This window comes from Elephas maximus, chromosome 4 (assembly GCF_024166365.1).
Source record: "Elephas maximus indicus isolate mEleMax1 chromosome 4, mEleMax1 primary haplotype, whole genome shotgun sequence".
NCBI lineage: Eukaryota > Metazoa > Chordata > Mammalia > Proboscidea > Elephantidae > Elephas > Elephas maximus.
The window spans coordinates 134,132,245-134,152,210 of record NC_064822.1 but is presented as its reverse complement, the minus strand read 5'-3'; the positions used below and the strand labels follow the sequence as shown (position 1 = coordinate 134,152,210).

The 19,966-nt window shown below is 36.4% G+C and overlaps 1 protein-coding gene across 1 annotated transcript in view; it reads right to left on the bottom strand.

The window, feature by feature from the left end:
- The window catches only part of TRHDE (thyrotropin releasing hormone degrading enzyme), a 487,618-nt gene that overhangs the window by 187,588 nt on the left and 280,064 nt on the right, over positions 1–19,966 (bottom strand). Inside the window, exons 4-5 of the mRNA XM_049883907.1 lie at positions 19,248–19,402; positions 16,146–16,259 (exon numbers count right to left, since the gene is read on the bottom strand). Coding sequence (XP_049739864.1) covers positions 16,146–16,259; positions 19,248–19,402 — 269 coding nt within the window. The remainder of the gene's footprint in view (positions 1–16,145; positions 16,260–19,247; positions 19,403–19,966) is intronic.

The window sequence follows — 19,966 nt, the reverse complement described above, 5'->3', positions numbered from 1 at the left end:
TCGGGCAGATCTCTTATAACATTATTTAGTGATTTCACATAAGCTTTATAGTAAGTAGCTGAAATAATATACGCTATATGTTCTGATTTCCTTTAACTATCAACCACATTTCATCTACTGCCAAGCCACAAATTCTCTAAGATACCTTAATCAACACACACACTAAAAAAGCAATTATATTTATATAAGAATACGCTGAATGACTTAGAAACCACTCAAAAGCCCAAGTAACTCCTGGCATAAGTTTTTATGAGCTGCTGAGTCAACAGCAACAACAACCTACTCTCAAACACACCTAATGCGGAGAAAGTGGGTTAAATTGTGAGTCCCTTCAGTGACCACATCCTTCAGCTGTTTTGTCTTGTTTGTAACATCCAAGCTCAATGTGTCATGCCTCATAATAGCCAGTGTGATGCAGCTGCAGGAAAATGCTAACACGGACTACTAAACAGCCTGCACTGTATACAACCAAATTCTGAACCTTCCACAGACTTATTCAAGAATCTTAAAGATACAGCAATGTTGATATACAGCAGAAGCTATCACTAATCTGTCACTCAATTTTTCATTAATTATGATAATGTTGGGTCTTACAGAACAATCATGAACGTGCTCCAAATAATGCCAATCATAGTACTAATTACAACAGGTTGTCTAATTACATAGCTCATTCTGATTCTAGCAGCCAAAAAAATCACTGTGAACAATCACCATATGCCATGTGTTTTCATATAGCCCTCTTAATTCATACAAGTCATTTAGTTTCCCTTAATTTTTGAGGATTTCTTGACACCTTTCCCTGTTTTCCTTCAAATATTTATCCAATTTGGTTCACATATTTTTAATCTCAATATTCTTTTTAGTTCATTGAATGAGTTCCTAATATAGATATAGGAATTCTTATAAGCTTTCATGGCTTATCTGTTTAATAACAATTCATAATTCTTGTTATTATTTAGCCAGATTTTTATTATGGAGCCCCTCATATTTGCTACAGTTTGGGTTAAACGCTGAGAAATGATGGTGAACAAGACAGTCCCTGACCTGATGGAGTGTATTGTCTAGTGAGGGAATCTTACTTCCTTTCCTTTACTAGTTGTTGCTGTTAGCTGCTGATGAGTTGGCCCCCATATCATGGTGGCCCCATCCTAGGCACCAGTGTTATGACTCGTTGCAGACAGGACTGTTGTGGGTCATAGGGTTTTCTTGGCTGAATTTCGGAAGTAGATCATCAGGCCTCTCTTCCTTGTCCATCTTAGGCTGGAAGCTCTGGAGAAACGTGTTCAGTATTATAGCAACATGCAAGGCTCCACTGACAGACTGATGGTGGCCGCACATGAGGTGCATTGACTACTGATGAAACCTGGGTCTCTGCCACAGTCTAGGCGAGGATTCCACCACTAAAGTACCAATGCCCCATCCTTTACTAGTTAACAGGGACTTATTCCTCCTTGTCTAGAGTGCCACTTCGGGATCCTGTCCATAGTTTTTAAGCTTCCGAGAGATAATTTACCCCCAACAAGATTCTCGTCTTTTCAATAATCCTATCTCTACCTTGGCACTAAGAATATTTTTCTCTATCTTTATGCTCAATTTTTTTTTGACAGCTGATAAGACTTTTAAATAAAATCAAATTTGCCAATTTTTTTGATCCTCACATACTTATTTCTCACATCCACCACAAGGAGTCTCCAATATTTTGCAGATACACATAATAAGCTAATCAAGGCACTCTAGTATTTGATTGATAAAATGAAATCCAGAGTATTTTTAAAGACATACTGACTGTCTTAAACAGATTCCATCTCTGTTTAAAACAGATACCTTTTCATACCATTCAGTCTGGTAAACTCTCATGGATGAGCTAATCAACTCACAAAAGTTATTAGCATGGTTACCAAGTAGCTACTTTATTTTATATTATTTTAACTAGTGAAATAAATAATAATTCAAATGGCCTTAATTCTGTAACCAAATTCTTATTAATTTGATGAGCAGATTTACTAAACACCTCATTTTTTATACTTTAATTTCACCATTTAGTGATATAAATGGTCAGTTCATTAAACACCTAGTCTGACCAAACTTGGCACTTGTTGCCAAATCATGGAAGTCTTTATCTTTTCAGTGAAAATAAAAACTATTTCTTTTTCAAATTTGAAAGGTTTTATAACATAGAGCAAACACGCCAGCACAAAGGGACATGGAGAATATTTAAGACCCAACAAATTAGCTAACTCAAAAAGAAAGTTACATTTTTATTCCCACATCAAATATTTATTTTTGCATTTCAAAAGTAAGTTATCATATTTATAAGCTAATTGTATAATTAGTAAAGAAAAACTTCACTATTCAGAATATAAAAGCTGAGCTATCAATCCATTTACAATGTGGAGAAGTATTATACTATTACCTTTGCAGAACCATTCAGGAATGGAATAGATACACTCAAAAGTATTACATGAATTTTTTTTTTCCTGTCGCTCTCACTACTTTTTAATATATGATTTGCAAGCTACTCCATTAGAAAACATTTTTGGACCCTATATGTAATAAAACTATACTTAAGAACCTAACAGTAACAATTGTATTGGTAATAATGATAGAAAAAAATAAAAATATTTTTGATCCTTAAAACTATTTTGTGACCAAAGCAACACAGACATTTTAATACACATTTTGAAGATTTAGAAACAAGATCATACAGCTAGTAGGTGGAACAGAGCCAAAATTTTAGTCCATGAGATGGGTAGAAAAGAGAAATTGAACTTCATTCTAGGCATATGTTAGGTTGGACCATTCATATTGGCTGTAAGAGTTACATTGGTTGTATTTTGTCAATTTAGTTTGACAATAACCTGTTGCCATTGAGTCAATTCGGACCCATAGCAACCTTAAAAAAAAAAACCCAGTGCCGTTGAGTCGATTCCGACTCATAGCAACCTTAGAGGACAGAAAAGAACTGCCCCATAGGGTTTCCAAGGAGCGACTGGTGGATTTAAACTGTTGACCTTTTGGTTAGCACCTGTATCACTTAACCACTGAACTACATTGGTAAAATAGGTCATGAGACTTTGAGGACACTGATGTGTCATACTATTCTGAGTGCTCCTCAGCTCCAATAGAGAAACTAGCAAAGAATAGGCAATCAATAAATGCTTGTTAAATAATGAAAAATAATGGAGGCAACATAGATTAATTCCTGGAAATAATTGGTTAATTAGGGCCAAAACGTGCTAGCAAATTACTTAGTAACAAACAGAAAAATAGTATCTTGTGAGAAGTCAAATCATTTTCAGGCTAAAACAAAAAAATCCCCAAACCCATTGCCGTTGAGTCGATTCTGACTTCATAGCAACCCTATCGGATGCAGTAGGACTGCCCCACAGGGTTTCCAGGGACTGCCTGATGGATTTGAACTGCCAACCTTTTGGCTAGCAGCCATAGCTCATAATCACTATGCCACCAGAGTTTCCATTTTCAGGCCTAGTAAGGAATATAACCTGTGAGCTCTCAAAGGAGTCAAAGATTCCAAGAAAAGCTCCTTGTAATCTTAAAAGTAGGGCAACAAACATTGTTCAGAGAGCTTTTATTTTTGATTAGCTATCACCAATAGTGTTACCAGGTTTCAGAAGTTCTTCAAATTGGACAAATCATGTGAGCAGTTATGAAAAGAATCAATAATCAATAAATTGTAACCAATGCCAACTTTTGCTCAGAACAGTAATTTGACCGTATATTTAATCATACAATTTGGAAAACAATATGTAAGTGAAAATGGCCTACCCTATCAACATCAGCACCACTAAACCCAAGACAAGAGAAATCTGTTTTCATGGTATAAGTACTTATCTTCCAAGCAAAGCTGTGAAGCTGAGAAAAAAAAAACAGGACTCAAAAACAGAACAGCCCTGAGCAGAAAGACACTCAACCCTAAATGAAAGGTAATGAACATTATAACTAGGTAAAACTGAGTACATTTTACAGAAAATATAATATAAAAATAATCATAGGAAGATATATGTCCTCGTAGTCCCATGACAGGGTTAATCCTCTGAGACCTAGTATGTCAAAGGTTCTTTTTCAAATATACGCATGAATATGAATAGTTTGATTGAGGTTGTGGCTCTGTGTTTTTGAGCTACTCTATAAACAAAACAACTTCTGACAGGGGCAAGGTTTTTCAGCTAAGAGACAAAAACAATACAAAAAAACACAAAAACCTCAAGTGTCTTCCACACCTACTAACTGAAAACACTGCACTGAAGGTAAAATACCATGCAGATGAGAAAGTGATATATACCAGGGCCATGCTGATAATGCCATGAGGTTCACGCCATAGAACTCAGCATAGTTAATGGCTCATTTTAAGTGCTTGATAACTCTTTGCATGAAGAATGTATGAATGAATGGAAAGGCAAAAAAGAGGCAGCAATATATGAGACTAATTTACATAAAATTACTGAGCTAATTACTGTTAACAGCATTTCAAGAAAAGCATCACAGAACTATAAATAAAATCTGGGGGAAGAGAAAATAAAGTGATTAAGGGAATTAATTGGACACAGGTGTATTTGAAGTAAGTTCTTAGAAAAACAAGCATTTCCATAGATCTTATTATTTTTTAAAGACAAGTATGACAAAGATGACAAAAATGGGACAAAGGATAAACACCAATCATTGGAAAGAATTTTATTTCATCAATCCAAGGGAGAGGTAAAAACTTACTGTATACCGTTTCAAGAAAGGTCTGCTTAAATTTGTGAATGGTAGATACAGATGTTATTAACATTGTTCAGTTTCAAAAGCATGTTCTACCAGAAATCAGCTTTTTGGGTACATGGTTGCAGAAAGCTACCTGAATGGTGTAATGAACAGTGGTGTGGGCCAGTATAACATACTCCATGCTCCTAAGCGGTAATAGAGAGGCTGTGTACTCTCAAGATACCTGCTTAGCAGAATATCATCTTACCCTTTTTCACAATGAATTAATACATGTAATGTGTTTAGTGGTACACAGTAAATTCTTCATAGGTCTTTACTGTTACAACTGTTTCAGGATCAGTGGATGCAAAAAAGTTTTCATCGATCATATTATCTCTGCTTTTTTTTTTCTTTCTCTTCACAAATAGCTCTTTTACATTTTTAGATTCATATCACTTTAACTCACTGCTTTCATTTCTGACATCCTTGTCCGGTATCATCTGAACAGTGTTAAAGTAACCTTGATGAAAAGGGGAAAAAAAAAAAAGCCCCATAAAATGTTATGAACTGAGACAGTCACTCCTTGCTTAGAAATCGAGTTGGGTTCTCTTGTCTTTTAAAACATATAGCTGTCTGATTAAGGATGAGTGAGAGTTAAAAAAATTATGAATTATTCCTTGAGTGTCCACTTAGCCCCCAGCTTTCATTGTTGGTAGTATTCTCAAATTCTTTCTAACTAACCTGGGAAAATGTTGAATAGTACTGGATGTTGAAAAATTCATATATTATAGGAAGATGAACATTTTTGCCACAGCTGGTGGCCAGGACGGCAGCGTAAATATGTATTTGAAGACAATGATACCTAAGAGAACATTTCATTATTTCAGCATCAATTTTTGGCATTATCAAGGTGTTGGTACATCATGTGACGTCTAATATTTTTTAGTGAGTTGAAATATTTTGCTTACAAATGACAGCTCTTATTTGAAAAGGGAATGAATAGGTTAATTTTCCCTGAAATGTTTCTAAATAGGATAAAGAATACCTTTTTCATTATTGTAAGCTCTGAGTTCATTAATAGTTTTCTTCTTTGAAAATGTTCAATCTTGACAATTTAGCAGCTGGTTTTAAAATTCCTAAGGAAATATAGAAAGACCTTGACACCAAGCAAACCTGAACATCGTCCTGTAAAGAAATACCTTATTCTGGAGGGAATGTCCATTTATCTTTTATCTCCAGGTTTAAAGTGTACAAAACCCGAAACAGTACCTTTCTTAACAAAATGACTAAGAGTATATACGAAATTCTCAACTTGCAACTTTGTTTTAAATTTTAAAAATGCATACAGAAAAAAGAAATGAGGAAATAAAACTAAAACAAACCTCCAAGGTACATACCCGTATATATAGAAAAATATGTGAATACATATGAATGCTAATAAATCACGTTCATTTTCTCCTTTCTTTTTAACACATTTTACCTAATAAAAGCCAGTCTGCCATTTGAAGCAGTTACTAAAGCAGGTTTACTTTTCTGAGTGTGAAATAACACACCTTGATAACATTCAAGCTCTTCAAAAGCTCCCAAATTCCGAATGACTGGAGCTAAAAGTCTTGATTTTTATAAAAGTATCAGGAGTTTAAACAAAACAGAATGTATGAATGTATACTTATTCTTGATCACTATAGTTTTATATTCCTAAATCTGTTTTTGCCGTAGAGCTTCTAAACCAGTTAATGTACTTCAGTAATTAACAAATGCATATCCTGTCCCTATTCTTCCTTCTGACTGGTATCCTTAACAGGGCAACCAGTACATTGAAATGCACAGAATAGGTCTTAAAATAAGAGAAAATGCACATACGATTTGTTGTTGTATTAGCCATAGTAAGGGCTATTTTCATTTTTTTTTTTTTTTTTTAGTGTAACAGGCACCAGCATGAACAGTTTCTGTTTTAACTGTTATTCCTTGCTAGAAATTTGTAATTAATATCAGTCACCATTGGTTAGAATCTGAATCTCAGGCCTGCGTCCTAACACTGACATCCCTTTGGATTACCCTAATTTGTACACTCTGAGTCTCAGCCTAATCCTCAATGTTCTGAGCATATGTACATTAGGATTCCTTCTGCGTTTACTCAGAGTTCAGATACAGCATAAGTACTAGACAATTTCCTTTAACGGTATTAGCTGATGTTCTCACTGCTGCTCTTACTCCCTCTTTGTACTTCCTTTGTCTTTGTTATAGGCCCATTATCCACCAAGGCCAAAAACTGTTCTGACCGCTAATGCTAGGAAAAAAAAAAATAAACCTTTCTCCCAGAATAGGGAGCTACTACTCCCTGACACCCCTTAAATGGGGAGGATATTTTTTCTCCTCTTTAAAAAAAAAAAATGTCTGTTTTCAGCAGGAAAATAATTGCTTCCAGAGGGGAGAGAAGAGGAAAAGTGAAGGGAAAACACACTCCCACATTTGGGAACTGACCTCGAGAGACCCAGGAAGGCAGTCCTACTTTTCCTTCTAGTCTTTCAATGTAAATGCCACTTTGAAGCTTTTGAACGGGATCAAAATAACCACAGGCCCTTAGAACTAGCCCTAAGAAGACTTTAAATCTTTTACATTTCATATGTGTTGGTCATTTGAGAATAAAACATCAGTGACCAGTAGAAAAAAATTGGATCACCTCCTAATTTACTGATTTTGGAGGGGTAGCTTATAATGTGGCCTTTTATCATAAAAGACAAATGCAACTATACAGAAAATCATGAGTACATATACATACGGGAAACCCTAGTGGTGTAGTGGTTAAGTGCCATGGCTGCTAACCAAAGGGTCGGCAGTTCGGATCTGCCAGGTGCTCCTTGGAAACTCTATGGGGCAGTTCTACTCTGTCCTATAGGGTCGCTATGAGTCAGAATCAACTCAACGGCACTGGGTTTGGCTGTACATATGTACATTTACTCGGTATTCAATATTTATAAGGTAACCCTATCAAGAATGAATTTTTTTTTTTGTAACTTTTTGGTAATGCCACGTTTATTTACTAATGGAATGGCTGCTGAGTCATTGTTTGTTGGTGGTTTTTTGTTATTTGAAAAAACTGGAGCCCTAGTGTCACAGTGGTTAAGAGCTCTGCTACTAACTAAATGGTTGGCAGTTTGAATCCACCAGCCACTCTTTGAAAACTCTACAGGACAGTTCTACTCTGTCCTATTATAGGGTCACTATAAATTGTAATCAACTCGACGGCAACAGGGTTTTTGTTTAGTTAATTGCAAGCAGTCCATATCAGTGCCACGTTCTATGAAGTACATCACAAACATGGTACATATTGGTATTATGGCCCAGGAAGTGCATCAAACTTCCTGGTTACACTTGAACCATAAAATATCTTACTCAACTTACAGCATGCACTTTATAAAAGATGTCATCAGGGAGGTGACCAATGCAAGCATGCCATATTGGTTCCATGTTCCATGAAGCACATCTCACACACAGTGCATGTTGGTACCATTGCCCAGGAAGTGTATCAAAAATTGTTTTCACCCCCATTTACTTGAATATTTCCGAATGCCAGGAACCATACCTTCCTAATAACACAAAGGAAATTGCAAGGTTTATCTCGCTGTACAGAAGCCAAAAGACACGGGAGTTTCACACAATCACGCCTTTGGGAAGCATCCTCTCATACAAATGGCTCTCAACACTCAAATGTGGCGCAGACCAACTTCCTCTTTTTTTAGGCACTTGCACCGGTATCTGCCAGGGTGCCAGAATGTATTAAAGTGACTCTATAGCCTGCCAATAAACCTCCAGGGGCAGAAAATATAGTTGGAACACAAATGTGCCAGAGACCACAAAAGGGATAAGATTCTACAATGAATATTTCACTTACACTTGGTCTATTTCTGATCCCATAGGTCTATTGAACAGATAAATTTTGATATTGATAAATTATATGCAATAGCAACCGTATACCAACTATTGTCACAATATATATTAAATAACTTTGAGAAGATTGTAGAAGCATTTTTCTCTACAGACATTAAATCAATAATGGACTTAAGAAATGAACAGCTGAACAATAAAATGTTAACCAAAATGAAGTTTTTCTGTTTTTCAATATCCCCCTCTCTGAATAGCAGAGTGTATATTACTGTTTAGAATGATCACCCTATATATCTTTACATTTAAACTGCAAAAAACATTGAACTCAATAAACTCTCTGTATATTTTAGTTTGTCAATTTTCTTGACTTCTTTTTGAATAAAAATAAAATAGTTTGAAAGATGAGGATAATTTTATTGCAATGTTTGTTACATTTTAAAGGCAATATGTGTCAATGCATATTAAAAAGAAACTGAGTCTAATGGTACAATTCATTTTTTGCTATTTTAGTCTTGCCCATGATAGAGACAACTGAGATCATTTATCATGGTTTTAAGCAATACACTTTGAAACGTCCTAAGCGTTTAGCGTGATGAAGGTTTAGTTGCATGATTCTTCATTAATATTTATCTTTACGTCCAGGTATGTGTCCTCACAATTTAGGGAGAGTTCCCAGTCTGCAGGCCTGAACTAATGTATAACTTGCAAGCATATTGCTATGTGAGGTCCTGTAACATTCCAATTCATTTAATAAAAGAACATATATGCATGTGCAATGATTGCCATTATAGCAGCACTTCCTTACAAGGCCACATTCAGGAGACTAAAGGAGACACCCACAATATAAACTGTGAAAATTATAATGAAAACCTGTGTAATATGCACAGGTTTTGATTCGACCTGTATCAGCACCAGCTCTATAAAAAAAAGTTCTTCATCACAACATTTCATTGTGTATTCTTTTCTTGTATTAAAATTATTTTAGAATGGACTTTCTCCAACGTAAAATGATCAAGACTTGTGGAAGGCTAGCAACTGCATGTTGCTTCAGTCTTTCTTTTCATTCCCTTTTGAGGAAACACAATAAGATTTAATATGACTGCCATCAACAGCAGACCATAACTTGATCCTTCCAGTAAAGCTGTCACTAACAGCCAACACTGATAAAATAACATCAAGCAAAAAGACTACTCGTCCCATGAAATGTATCCTTAGCCCTGAGCTAAGGAAGTTGCCTCCAATGATCCTGACATTTCTGTTTGATGAATGAAACATTACCCAAGGCTTATGTTCCTATAGACTAGTCCATGTTGCCAGTAGAGAGAAGAATTGATTTGGTGAGTCTGAGTCTAGATATAAAGTTTATAGAAATTATTTTGTAATCTAAACATAATTGATATAAAACTAGGGTGTCAGAACAGGTTACTAGGGTTGGATATGTTAGAGAATTCTATATATAAAATCAATGCACCCTTCTAATGGAGCATTTATTTTCTAGGTCCATGATGCCTGCTCACATTTGTTTAGTGGTTCATATATTTCAAAGGCTTCACAGGTCATTTTATCTTCACAAAACATCATGTGAGCTTAGTAAATCAGTTCTATTGTCCCATTTTTCAAATGATAAGGATGAGTCAGAGAGGTAAAAATACCTTTCTTGGAATCTGAATTTCTTCCTTTCTATTCGTTGCCCCACCTGACATCATATCATCTGTCAATGTCCATACCTATAAAATGATCTTTGTTCAGGCACCAAATTATCATACAAGTTTTTATTCCATGTAGTGTTCCAAATGGAAAAGCTGATTGCTTCTATATCAGAAACCAGCTCTGAAGCACAAACACACCCTAAGATTTTACTAATAGTTGAGCAGACAAAGCAAGGATACTGGCCTACATCAATATAAGAGCTTTATTAAGAGGACTATGTAGTTCCGGGCTTCTTTATTGCTGTTTCACTGAAGGTAGATTGTCACAAGTGATCTCTCTAGCAAATTGAAATTGTATTTTAGCATTTGAGCCTTGGTTTCTAAAAACAATTAAAGGCTATGCTTTGAAATTAGAGGCAAAAGAGGTCAGCTTCCTAAATTTCTTCACTCCTGACACAGGCCTGACTTCTGGTTTTTCTATCTTAGGCTCAGCTCTAGTGAAGTCCAAGCCACGCACTTCTAGGTAAGCTTTTGTGCATATCACAACAGTATGAATTACTGCTGACACAGCCTTCACTTGCATTTTTGGCGTATTTCTTTCACTCTTTTGCTGATGCCATTATAAAAAATACTGCTGGTACAGCTGTAACGAGATGGATTGACACAGTGGCTCCAAGAATGGGCTCAAACACAGCAACAATTCTGAGGATGGCACAGAACTGGGCAGTTCTTCATTCTGTTGTATACAGGGTTGCTATGAGTCGGAACCGACTTGACAGCACCTAACAATGACAGCTGTAAAGCCACTTCCTAGTTTCTCTTTTTCTGTGGCTAAAATTTTCTTGCAAAGAAGAGATTAATATATGGAAGGACAGTTTATTTAATATATTGGGGTACTCTGCAACATCATCATAAACAGAAAAAATATCGTCAAGGACTTCATTTTACTTGGATCCATGATCAACACCCATGGAAGGAACATTTAAGAAATCAAACAACATATTGCATTGGGCAAATCTGCTGCAAAAGACTTCTTTAAAGCATTCAAAAGTAAAGATGTCACTTTGAGGACTAAGGTGTGCCTGATCCAAACCATGGTGTTTTCGGTTACCTCATACGCATATGAAAGCTGGACAATGAATAAGGAAGACCTAAGAAGAACTGATGCCTTTGAATTACAGTGCTGGTGAAGAATATTGAATATACCATGGAGTGCCAAAAGAACAAACAAATTTGTCTTGGAAGAAGTACAGCCAGAATGCTCATTACAAGCAATGACGTTCCCTCCAAAATGTGCCTGTTGCAAAAGCTCCTCCCTCTTGACATTCAGTTTCCTTGGGAGTTGTCATTAAAGAAAAATAAGCCAGTGCCCAGGGAAGGGCATCTCCAGGGAGCTGAGGATTAGGGCCAAGTAGCTCATTGCCAGATATGCCCACGCGCCCAAACAAGCCAAAGCCTTCATTATATGCTGATGATTCACTTTTATGAATGTAGTTTCTGTCACTGTTTTTAGCCTTTTCACATCAGGTAATGTGAGGTCTTGTACTTGTTAATTTATATCTCAGATCATATTTGATGGTTTTTATATATTTCAGTTCTAGACTGTTATAGGTGATGTACGCCTTGAGAGAGAAGAGAAAATGAAAGCAGCTGGCTTTGCAGAAATATGTGCTGTACTTTGCCACTTGAGCCTGGGCCTCTTCATTGTCACCTTTCCCCCCAGGGACCTCTGTCAGGCACCCCCAGCCCTATCCTCCAAAGGCATGAGGACATGCTCCTGCTTCCACCTCAGCCCTGGCTCAGGGTGGAAACTGACCCCTCCTCTTGACCACAGCTGCTGTGTGGCATCTCAGCCTCTCCATGACCCATGCTAATAGTGGTACCACTCTTCTTGGCCTGCACCCCCACCCTAGTACCTGTTCTCTAAAAGGAGACAGTGTGGTGCTGGTGCTAACAAGACAAGACGAGTCTGTGTGTCCAGGGTTTAGGCTCCCACACAGCCCCACCCCCAGGGTCTTACAGGGAATGTGTTCTAAAAATGAATTTGAAAACAAGCCTGTACTCCAGAGCAACAGAAAAAAACATGATTTTTTTGGGGAGGGGGGGTGCCAAAAACTGTGGACATGTTAGCTCAGTGTCCTCAGGACCAAGCTGTTACTTAATTTTACTGTATTTTTTTTATTAAATAATCCAGATGAAAAGTTGTGGGGCCTTAGGATGGCCTGGGCCTAAACATTCTCAAGGGCAGTGTCACAGACTGAATTGTATCACCCAAAAATGTGCGTCAACTTGGTTAGGCCATGATTCCCAGTATTGTGTGATTGTTCACCATTTTGTCATCTGATGTGATTTTCCTATGTGTTTATAAATCCTGCCTCTATGACGTTAATGAGGGAGGATGGACAGCAGTTGTGTTAGTGAGGCAGGACTCAATTTACAAGATTGGATTGTGTCTTGAGGCAATCTCTTGAGATACAAAAGAGAAGCAAGCAGAGAGACAGGGTAACCTCATACCACCAAGAAAGCAATGCTGGGAGCAGAGCGCATCCTTGGACCTGGGTTTCTGCGCAGAGAAGCTCCCAGTCCAGGGGAAGATTGATGAGAAGGACCTTCCTCCAGAGCCAACAGAGAGAGAAAGCCTTCTCCTTGAGCTGACACCCTGAATTTTGACTTCTAGCCCACTAGACTGTGAGAGAGTAAATTTCCTTTTGTTGAAGCTATCCACTTGTGGTATTTCTGTTATTGCAGCACTAGATGACTAAGACAGGCAGTTTGCTAAGTGCCCCTAGGCTTGCTGTGGGAAGGAGCCATTGCCTTCATTTTCTCATCATTCCATGGGCAAGCCAGCATGGAGAGGCCAGGGGTGAGGATAGTCTTCTCCCTACTGTTCCTCCTGCCCTCCCACCCTCCCAAGCTCTGTCTCTGTGATCTGAATTGCAGAGCATGCAGAAAAACCTGCAGCCACAGTTATTTTACTATATCTTGATGGAGGGCTTGCAGTACAAAGCCAGGCCAGAGATGCACATTACTTAAAAAAAAAAAAAAAAAAGGGGGGAATCATTCATTAAAAAAAAAGAAGAAGTAACAGTGGCAAGACTTCATCTCACAAACATGTTATCAGGAGGGACCATTCCCTGGAGAAGGACATCATTCTTGGTAAAGGAGACAGTCAGCAAAAAAGAGGAAGACTCTTAACGAGACGGACTGACACAGTGGTTGCAACAATAGGCTCAAACATAGCAAAGATTATGAGGATGGTTCAGGACCAGGCAGTGTTCTGTTCTATTGTCCACAGGGTCACTATGAGTCAGAACCAACTCGATGGCACCTAACAACAATAACAACAAACTAAATAAAGAAACTACTAAAAAGAAAGAGCCACCAATGATCAGGAAAGTATTTTTAATCTTTACAATCTGAACATAAAGAGTTGTGATAGTTAATGTTATGTGTCAACTAGGCTAGGCCAGGATTCTCAGTATTATGTAATTATCGTCCATTTTGTGATCTTCCATAAGACAATGTAATCACCTCCAAGTTGTGATCTAATATAATCAGCCAATCAATAGTAAGGGGAGTTTCCACCGGAGTGTGATCTGCACCCAATGTATACGTGGACATTCTGGAAAAACTCGCTTGCTTGTTCTGGATCCTATTTCTGGCTCTTCATCATCTGACCTCTGGTTCTTGGGACTTGAGCCTGCAGCCTGTCATCAAACCTGCTGACTTTGGGATTTGCCAGCTCTGCAGCCCTATGAGCCAGCAGCCTGACATCTGACCAGCTGATTCTGGGTTCATCAGCCTCTGCAACCACGTGAGTCAGGAGAAGTCTACGCCTGACCCAAGTATTTTGTATACTGCCAGCCTCCACAATCACGTGAGCCATTTCCTTGAGACAAATTTCTCTCTCTTTCTCTCCCTATTTATATATATATACACACACACACACACGCTTCACTAGTTTTGCTTCTCTAGAGAATCCAACCTAAGATAAGTCATCATAATAAGACTTGTTTCTTCTCATTATTAACTGACTAATTAATTAATTAGGCTTTCATTTCTTAGTTTGAGAGTGGAGGCTTCTGTGTCACAGGATTTTGTATTTTCATTACCTGGTCTGCATTCTATTAAAGATAAAGTCTCAAATGTGTTATTTAGACTTTATGTTCATTTTATATATCTCTTACAAAAATACTCTCCAGAAGACCTAGGTTTATAACTTAACTGATGGAAATGATGGAAGAATAAAAAAATTACTCAAAGGCAAAATCCAGTATAAGGACATTGAAACTTAGGCAACATTTCCACGCTAAAGCCATCAAAGGCTGTCACCCATGTATAATTCTATTGATTACTTTTTAATCCAAGATGTATTTTTCATAATGATGAGTAGAAAGAATTTTATCTAAGATAGTGGAATGAGCTAAAAAAAAAAAAGCTTACCTGTATGAGTAACATGTCATTTGTAATAAGGACATCTTTTAATATTGAAACATAATGAAATTATAAATCAGTAATAATCCACAGCATAATAAAAATTAAATGAAAAGTTTAAACAAAGTTAGTTGAAAGTCATCTAAAAGCCAAGAGATACTTTTGGAAATGTTTCAATAGTCTTAAACATTTAAGTTATAAAATTTCACATTTGTTAAAGAATGCTTCAAATAATAATACTGCTTGGTATTGGTGAAGTTTTTTATTTCTATAAAGGCATTTTTAATTAACTTAAATGCCATAAAAAGATAATTCTAGTAAGATTTTTTTAAATGCCTCATACATACATACCTAGCTATATAAATCTGAGTAAACTTATCTCAAACATTTGTGCAAATGAACTAGATTGCCTTTAAGAAATATGGGCAAAGCTGCAAGAATATAATTGAAAACATATCAAAAGTATTACCATTGTAACATTTCCTCTGAGAGATATGTAAGGCCACATTATTTACTCAGCAGGAGACAGCTGAATTTATAGCAAAGTATTTACATCATGACTTTCAGGTGCCTTTGTATTCCACCTTGGTTTACATCCTCTTCACACAGTACTTGGAATAATGACATGCAATTAGATAATCACCTATCACTCATAATTTATAACATCACAAAAGAAAGGCATAAAAAACTAATTTTTTTTTTTTAATGATATATCACGGATGAAATTTGAGCTTTTGTAAATTGGTTAAATGTTGGCGCTTTGCAATTTTTATATAATACTACTTAAAATAAATTTAAAATTTGAGTTGCAAATCAACATATACCCTGGGTACAGTTTACTAATAACACTGCCATTTAATAAAAGCAATTTACTTTATTTTTTCTTCTGGAATGTCCTAGAACATCATTGCTCAAGGGACAACAAACCCTACTTTAGGTACAGATGTACAAGTATGTTTCCTACAGTATGAGTATAATGTACACAGTTCTTCATTAATAAAGCTAATGATCTCTTATTAAGTCATTTAATCCTAAATCACATCTCTCTCCAACAATAATGCGTCAAATACTTTAGCTCGTTTTTTTGGTCATCACATAGAAGAAATGTTAAGCTCTCATTTCTCTACATATTGAAATATCCTATACATCTAGAATATCACATACCAATTACTGTTAACCTCTATTTTAAAAGATATTTTGTCTTTATTACCAAATACCACAATGCAAAATATTTCCTCTTGGAAAAGCTGTTGCATTTTGAAATCAATATACAAGAAATCAGACTCTATTTCATTGCTAATAAAAGGTAACTCTTTTAGAATACTGTCATTTAAATTTCTGGTTACTTCTTCTCTCTTGGACATGTAATTTTTTCATGCATCAGTTGGTATTTTCAGTCACTAATCCTAAAGCAACACGCCATCAGCCTTTCACTGGGAGTTCCATACAATCAAAGAGAAGCACACTTACCATGTTCCAGCCAGGGTAGAGGTAGTCTGTGCCAACAAATTCAAAATAGTGAGCAAAACCTTCCTTCAACCACACATCTTCCCACCACACAGGAGTCACAAGGTCACCAAACCACTGCAGTGACAAAACAAACAGTCATCAGATATAATTAAATCTGTTCCAGAATGATTTTATCTAAAATTAAATGTATTAGACTACAATTATCATAACTGGAATTCATTCCCCAATTGATTTTGTGATCTCAAAATGTGTTGTGGCAAGACTGTATTGATTTATTCAACTACTTCGGCTACACTAGTTTCTTTATAAATGGATTCAGAGAAGAACAAGAAAAATGATCAAGGAACACACACACAAAAATATTTAAGCTGAAGACGAAAGGACTAAGGAGAAAAACACAAATGACAGGCATCTTTAAACATTTGAAGGCCTGTTATGTGAATGAGGAAAAGGCTTCTTCATTGTAGCCCTGCAAGGGACAAATCAGAACTAATGGATGTAAGTTAGGACTGGTAGATGTCTGCCAAAAATATAGAAAACCCTCTAACAAGCTGAGATGGCTGAAGATGGAAAACACTGCCTGGGGAGATAGTGAAGGACTCATCACAGGACGTATTGAAGCATCACCTTCTAGTGGCAGAAAATATTCACAAAAGACAGCAGCTGATTGATGGAATGAAGGGCTTTGGGGGTATTCCACACCTGACTCGCCATGATTCTGTGATAATGAGGGACTGGCCCATAAAAATCTTTAAGATCCCTTCATGGAAAACAATGTAATTTTAATTGGTGTTTTGATTAGATCGCGATGCATTACTCTGAATCCCTTGCTTAGTTCAACAAAACATTAAAGAAATTCTTGTTTCATTAAAAAAAAAAAAAATTAAATGCCAGGAGCTAACTCAATGGCAAAAAGTCAGGTGATGTCCCTTTTCATGTAGCTGACATCTTATTGGGGGTGGGGTGGGATGAGACAGACAAAAAAAATGAATAAATAAGCAAATGAGCAACATCATTTCAGATTATAATAACGTGAGATATGATGGGAGAAGGGGGTCATTTCAGATTATAAAACCAAAAAAGTTCTCTCTAAACTGGTGGCATAGTGGTTAAAAGCTATGGCTGCCAAGGTCAGCAGTTCGAATTTACCAGGCGCTCCTTGGAAACTCTATGGGCAGATCTACACAGTCCTATAAAAAACTAAAAACAGGGTCCCTATAAGTCAGAATCAACTTGACAGCAACAGGTTTTTTTTTTTTTTAAGCAGATGACTTTTGAGCTCAGACTTTAATGATAAGAAGGGGCCAGCCATGAGGAAGCCTTGGGCAAGAGAATTTCAGGCAGCTGTATGTAACTGTTAGTGCCAAGGCCCTAAGGTGGAAATGGACTATTTAAGAAACAGAAAGGCCAGTGTGGCAGCAATGTAGCAGGCCAGTAGAACCAGGTGAAGAGTTCCTCGGGGTGGAAAAGAGCCAGATCACGAACAGCCTTAACTGCCATAATAAAGAGTTTGGTGATTGAGTGTTTCAGTATCCAAAGTAAGAATGAATCACTTACCCAAGAAGATCTCGAATTGAAATATAAGACAGCACTCTGAATTTATTGACAACCACAAAACATAGGATATTTAAAATAATCTTTATTCTTTATCAAAAATGCATGTTTCACTTTTAAATTAAATCTTAAGAATTAAAGGAATAATTAACAGGAAGGAAGAGTAGCATAGAAAATAATTTAGCAATGAGAGTAGAAACTATTACAGGTGATTCTCCTAGTTTCTGGCTTGTTTCTTCATAGTAATAATGCAGTGACATTATGTTAACTAGAAAGTAATGTAGGACGTGGAATCCAGTTTGACGAGTTATAACATTATCAGTGCGGTCTTATTTCTACAGACCTATGTATCTTACCATTTATAGGAACATTCAAATAAAAACTGCTTTTTCTGCAAAGAATTATACATTTAGGTAAAAAACCAGTCTCCTTAACACAGAAGAGAGACTCTGGTTATCTCTGTAATGACTCCCCTTAAGTCTCTGAGGTAAAGAGGAGCATGTACCCAGCCTGGCCAGCATGATGAGTATAAACATCTTTCTGTCACAGGTTCACTGCAAAAGGCTGATATTTAGGTAAATGATCATATGGCCTGTATCGATTTATCAGTCAGTTAAAAAAAAAAAAATTTTTTTTTTTATTCATTTATTAGCACTTAGCACTTCACCTTTCACTGACAGCACTTTCCACATCACTCTTTTTTGAGTTTTTCTAATGTTTTAGAAAGGTTTTAGGTATATAACAAATTGAACTCATATTGAAGCACAATAAGATTTATGGTCTTTTTTAAGTTAAAGACTACACATAGTTATTGGCAATCAGGGCAAGCATCACTTTTTACTAGAATGAACATCTGTTTTCAGCTTTTTTTTTTTTTTAAATAAAATCAAGATTCAAATAAGCCCTGCAAAATCTCTGTAATACCTTTCACTAAAGTGCATAAAATCAAAATGAAATTAATTTTACCTTAGCTTCACTACAAAGTTAACTAATTTACATATGAATTTCTAAACATGCCAAGACAAAAAATATCAATCATTTGAGAACAAAAGGTCTATAGCTGAGTTAGTGAAAGACTTCCTAAGTGTCTGCGTGATGGGAAAAGGGGAATAGCAAATTGATTTCAGCAAAAGCAAAGTCTGACACATACACAAAACTCAGCTGCATCTGGGAGCAATGCAATAAATCATCGCTATCACTGCACTTATCATATATACACACCAATAATCACAAGAAAATAAAGCAAGGTTGACAAAGAATAGTGACCAGATAGGATCTCCAAAGCCGTTGCTGAGTAGCAGAGCCACCTCACTCCTCAGGCTAAACCGAATGAGAGTTGCTTATTCAGTATAATCAGTGTGTTTATTTCTGTTTGCGCTGTCATCCAGGAAAAATGACATATCTTCTAGAAAGAACTACACAGTGCTCTGTATATAATTAAAACTTAATTGGGAGGATAATAATTTAGCTCCTAATCTAAGCATCTGAAACAATTGTACATTCTTGATCGTTTGCACATTATACTTACACCTGATCCTTTTCTCATACCTGGTGACATATCTCATGAACAATGACCATGGTGACATCCAGCAAATAAGAAATAGATGAAACACTGGGATCCAGTAGTATTCTTTGTTCCACAAAAATACTTAGTCCCCAGTTCTCCATGGCAGCATACGGATGCTTAGGCACAGCTAAAAGATCTGGAAATAGAATAAAACAGTTCCAAAGGCTTTAATAAAGACAGCAGGTTTTAAACCCATATCTTGAAATAAGTCTCGAAATCCTAATTAGAAAGAATAGTTGCTATATCTCGGTAACTTTTTTTTTTTCCTAAATTAAAACTACCTGCCGTTTCTACATGACAGCAGAAATATAGGCTATCTCTGTAAATGCTGGTCATATCCATTCATCACAGTTCATTTTCAGGCCCAATGCTATAGGTGGCTGGAAGTACTGGCACTATTACTGATGGGCCCATCCTAATAAGTTTCAGAGAGTCAAGGAAACCAAATGCAGAAATCTACAGAGTCAAAGGCATTGGGTCTTCTAATGAAAATAATTTCAGCTCAATGCAGTGGATACTGTACTCTTATCTCAATATTTTCCAAGAGTAAACATTTTATATCAGTTTTAAAATGCCACTGTCATTTTCTAATTGCTTAAATTCTAATTTATTTTTGGGTTCTGTTAAAAATAAATATTATATATTAATAGAGTTTGTAGAGAAAAATAGGACAGTGGATATAGTGGCAAAAAGGAGTACT